Source organism: Buceros rhinoceros, unplaced genomic scaffold, assembly GCF_000710305.1.
Source record: "Buceros rhinoceros silvestris isolate BGI_N320 unplaced genomic scaffold, ASM71030v1 scaffold35859, whole genome shotgun sequence".
In the NCBI taxonomy this organism is placed as follows: Eukaryota; Metazoa; Chordata; class Aves; order Bucerotiformes; family Bucerotidae; genus Buceros; species Buceros rhinoceros.
The window spans coordinates 1-4,707 of NW_010432711.1; the positions used below are offsets into that span (position 1 = coordinate 1).

Consider the following 4,707-nt stretch of genomic DNA (forward strand, 5'->3'; position numbering starts at 1 on the left):
TGAGGAGGAGCTGCTCTGAGGCAGGGCTGCGAGGGCAGAGCCTGGCTGTCAGCTCTTGCTTTCTGCTGCGTGTTGCCCCGTGCACCCAGGCTGGCTGTCTCCCGTTAGGGATCCTTTGGGGCAGCACTGCCAGCATCAGACTCCGCGAACCAGCAGAATTTACCTCCTTCTTCGGGCTGCAGTGGTGGGTGCGGGCGGTGGGTCCCTTCACCGTCGTCTTCCCAAGCTCTCTGTCGTTGCAGTGCGGGTAAAACGCTTACAGCCACGAGATCCTGGGCGTGCTGGGGGAGCTGGCCCTGGCCATAGACAATCTGCCGTCCTGGGCAGCCCCTCAGCATGTGAAGAAGAACTTGATGATGATGCGGGATGAAGCCTACATCTCCTTTGAGCCGCTGGGAGTGGTGCTGGTCATCGGGGCCTGGAACTACCCCTTCGTCCTGGTTATGCAGCCTTTGATCGGGGCTATCGCAGCAGGTGGGGCCTGGCTGTGCCCCTCGCCCCTGTCCTTCCTGGGGCTGCGGGTGGGGGCTGTGGGAGGTGGGATGGGGGCACGAGGGCTCAGTGACCACATGGCATTTGTCTGGTAGGTAACGCCGTGGTGGTGAAGCCGTCAGAGATCAGTGGGAATACTGCTCAGCTGGTGGCTGATCTTCTCCCCCAGTACCTTGACCCGGTGAGTGTGGCCCTGTGCCTGAGGTGATTGCCTCGAGGGAAGATCCGTTAGGCTTTTGAAGGGCTCCTGCAGGTCAGAGCCAAACCACTTACCTACTCTTTCATCAAAGGAGCCTATAGACAAGGAAGGCTTGAATTACTGCTGGAGCACAGAGACATGCTGACACTTTGTTGGCCGTGTTTGCGTAACCCATCGTGGTTGTGTAACGTTTCTGCAACCTGAGGTCTCTTTGCCATTCGTGACCCCGTAAAGAGGCGGGTCTGTACCTCTGATGTAACAGCTGCTGCCTTGGACGCTGCACTGGGGACGCCCCGGCACAGCCTGAGCTCCCGCTGGGTGCTGCCTGTACCTGGCTCTTGCTGAGAACTGGTTGCCTTTTGCTCAATGCCAACACGTCCCAGCTCCCCGTGTCCTGCCAGGCCACTCACAGCAGGACACGCTGTTTCTCCTCTGGCAGTTGTGACACCCCTTGGGCTGTGTCGCTGGGGCGGGCCGTTGCTCTGGGAGCACAGCCCCGCTGTGCCGTTTTCTCTGGGGAGCTCGTGCTTTCTTTAGGCGAGAGCTGAGGAAGGAGACAGCCCCGGGAGAGCCCGGTGGCCATCGTGCCCTAGGTCTTAATGTGTGGGAGCAGCTCTACCGCCTGACTCAACCCTGGCCTCAACCTTCATTTCTTGTAGTTAAACGTGGCACAATGTGGCAAGTGACACTTATTTCAGAGGAAGGAGCAGAGCTTGTCTCTGTCATCGCTGTCCTTTGTCCAGGTCCTAACGTGGCTCGCGAGTCAGTCTGCCCCTTGCTGCGTTTAAATCAAGGTGCCCGTAAGGCTGCTGTTTGCCCCGCAGGAGCTGTACCCGGTGGTCACTGGAGGAGTACCCGAGACGACAGCGCTGCTGACCCAGAGATTCGATCACATCCTCTACACCGGCAGCACCGCTGTGGGCAAAATCGTGATGGCAGCGGCTGCCAAGCACCTGACGCCTGTCACCCTGGAGCTGGGCGGGAAGAGCCCCTGCTACATTGACAAGGACTGTGACCTGGCCGTCGCCTGCAGGTCAGGCCGTTGGACCCCTTGGCAGGGGCTCAGCAGTGGGGCAGGGACCCTGTGGGGCAGGTGGACATCTCTGGGCTGTTGTCCCCAGGCTGCAGGTGTTGCTCAGGCACTGTTGGCTGGGCTGTGGGGTGTGGAAGGGACCGGCCATAGAGAAACCATCTCCCTTTCCCCTGCAGGCGGATAACGTGGGGCAAGTACATGAACTGTGGGCAAACCTGCATCGCCCCAGACTACATCCTCTGTGACCCGTCCATCCAGAGCAAGGTGGTGGAGAACATCAAGGCGACTCTGCAGGTGAGCGTGGAGCTCCTTGTGCTGTGGGAGTTGTCCCCATTTCAGCCCAGGTCTGAGTTTGTGGAGCTGCAGCCCTGGAGCTGTGGCTGTTGTGACAGACCGTTGAGAGCTTCGCTTCTGCTGTCCCCTTTGGCAGGAATTCTATGGGGAAGACGTGAAGTCATCTCAGGACTACGAAAGGATCGTCAACAAGCATCACTTCAAGAGGGTCTTGGGCTTGCTGGAAGGGCAGAAGATCGCTCACGGGGGAGAGACTGATGAGGACTCCTGTTTCATAGGTGCATCTGGCAACTGTTAGGGTGGGAATGTGGAGGGTGGGACCTTCTGCCGTGGGAGCAGGTGCCTTTTGGGGGCTGTGTGTGTCTGTGGCTGCTTGGGTGTGTTGAATGCAGGTGGTGCCCGTGTCCTGTGATGGACCATGTCTTCTGTCCTGCTCATGCCATCTTCTGCTCTACTTTTTGCCTCAGCACCAACTATCCTCACCGACGTTTCTCCGGACTCGAAGGTGATGGAGGAGGAAATCTTTGGACCGGTGCTCCCCATTCTGACCGTGAAGAGTGTGGACGAAGCCGTTGAGTTCATCAACAGTCGGGAGAAGCCCCTTGCCCTGTACGTCTTCTCCAACAACAAGGAGGTAGGTCTGGGCTGTGCTCCCTGCAGAGGCGTCTCTGCGCAGTTCGACCCTGGACATGGCCGGTCCCAAGCATAGCTCCCCACACGGTCCCTGTCAGCTCCTCTCCGCACGTTTGGCTAATGGGAGACCACCAGTGTCCCCCGAGCTGCTGGAGGCTCCCAGTCTCCTGCTGACATGCTTTGTGTTCACTTGACTTCGTGGACTGTATGGCTGGGGAGGTGAGGTGAGCTCCCAGGTTTCCATCTTTCCTGTCTCTCCTCTGAACTTTCCCACTTTCCTGGAGCTCACACTGTGTGGAGAGGGCTGGGCTGAGCTGTCAGCCAGAGACAATGGAGACAACGGCCTGTTGGCTCATAGCTCCTGCTCAGGCATGTGGTCTGGTCTTCTCTGGGCCTCTGTAACGGTTGGTTGGTTTGTTCTCTTGTCTCAGGTAATCAAAAGAGTCATCTCGGAAACCTCCAGCGGGGGTGTGACTGGGAACGACGTCATCATGCATTTCTTCCTCTCGACCTTACCCTTCGGTGGTGTCGGTAAGTTCCTGGAGCTCCTTACGGGTTGTGACTTGCTGCCTGGTGTGACCCAGGGAACATCAGCAGCTGGTTTGTGTCCCAGTACCCCAGTGGCTGTTACAGCCAAAGGGTCTCCGTGTAGCAGATCTCAGTGATAATAATAAATTCTGGGACTGAATTAGGACAGGAGCTAAAAGAGACAAACCTTTGGGGATGTTTTAGGGAAGTCTGAAGTATTTAGTGCAGACGGATGTGAAAGGTGCATTAAAAACATGAGCTGTGGGTGGAGTGATTAGCAGTGATTGCAGGAGGAGGGGAGAACTTCAGCCTGGGGGGAGTGGGAGCAGGTTAGGGAGCAGTCTGGGAGCTCTGACGAAGGGGGTTTGGGTGCTCCTGTGAACAGCACACACTGTCCCAGAGTTGAAAAAGAGAGGTGTACCCTGCAGAGCTCCTCAGGAACCCCTTCTCACACAGCACCGGTGGGATCTCAGCCCTCGGCGTGGTGCTTTGAGAGGGAGCTAAATCCAGGGAAGAGCTGGCGGTGGCTCCAGGGCACAGCGAACAGCGCGCAGGGGAGCACAACGAAATGCTGGGCAGCGTGTAGTGCAAACAAGGCGGAGAAGAAAAGCGGTGGAGCACAGATGGACAGCTTAGGAAAGTGCTGCCGAGAGGAAGGATCAGTTGTCCTCTCTGCAGGAGCGCAGAGGAGGGGTTGTGCTTTTAAACGGCGGCGAGGCAGATGCAGGGCGGGCAGCACACAGCACAGCTGGCAAGAGACTGGCATTTGCTTGTGCTGCTGCTTGTCCTGCTGGTGGCCTCAAGTGGCCAGAGGTTTTTGTGGCTGAGCCTGCAGTGTGACCTGGCTGGGTTGTGTCCCCCAGGTAACAGCGGGATGGGCGCCTACCACGGCAAGCACAGCTTCGAGACCTTCTCCCACCGCCGCGCCTGCTTGATCAGGGACCTGAAGATGGAGGGTTCAAACAAACTCCGGTATCCCCCTGCCAGCCAGAAGAAGGTGGATTGGGTCAAGTTCTTCGTCATGAAGCGGTTTAACAAAGGCCAAGTGGGACTGGTCATCCTGGCCCTGCTGGGGCTGGTGGCAGCGGTGCTGATGAAGGTGAGCTTCGGGTCTTTGCCATCTGCGCGCGTGCTCGTGCCATCCGTCTGATCTGCCAGTTCGCTCTTTGAGCTGCAGCCCTTTCTTAGAGCCCGGCCTGTTTTTTCAGTCCTGGCACTTATGGACTGGCTCACCTGAAATTATCGAGATCTGCTTCCCGCTCTTTTGAGTGGTATCTAGACTAGAAACATCCTCAGAGAGATCTCGCAGGCTGCTGGGCCTCGGTAGGTGACAGCCGTGAGCTGCAGAGGCGGGCTGGTGCGTTTTGAACAGGTCAGAGGTGACACCACTGTTGTAGTTCCAGGGTTTTCTCCAGCAGCGTTGGGAGCTGCTCCCCGGGCGTTTAGCCAGGGGCTACGATGAGCTCTTGTTCCTCGCCCAGCTGCAGCCCCCACCTGACCTTAGCTCAGTTCTCTCCATTTCCTCCCC

General features: G+C 57.9%; 1 protein-coding gene across 1 annotated transcript in view; it reads left to right on the plus strand.

The window, feature by feature from the left end:
- Positions 1-242: 242 nt before the first annotated feature.
- The window catches only part of ALDH3A2 (aldehyde dehydrogenase 3 family, member A2), a gene marked incomplete at both ends in the record, with an annotated part of 5,135 nt that continues 670 nt past the window's right edge, over positions 243-4,707 (plus strand). The window contains 8 exon segments of the mRNA XM_010143868.1: positions 243-474; positions 588-673; positions 1,516-1,724; positions 1,901-2,018; positions 2,155-2,296; positions 2,486-2,652; positions 3,083-3,182; positions 4,043-4,278. Coding sequence (XP_010142170.1) covers positions 243-474; positions 588-673; positions 1,516-1,724; positions 1,901-2,018; positions 2,155-2,296; positions 2,486-2,652; positions 3,083-3,182; positions 4,043-4,278 — 1,290 coding nt within the window.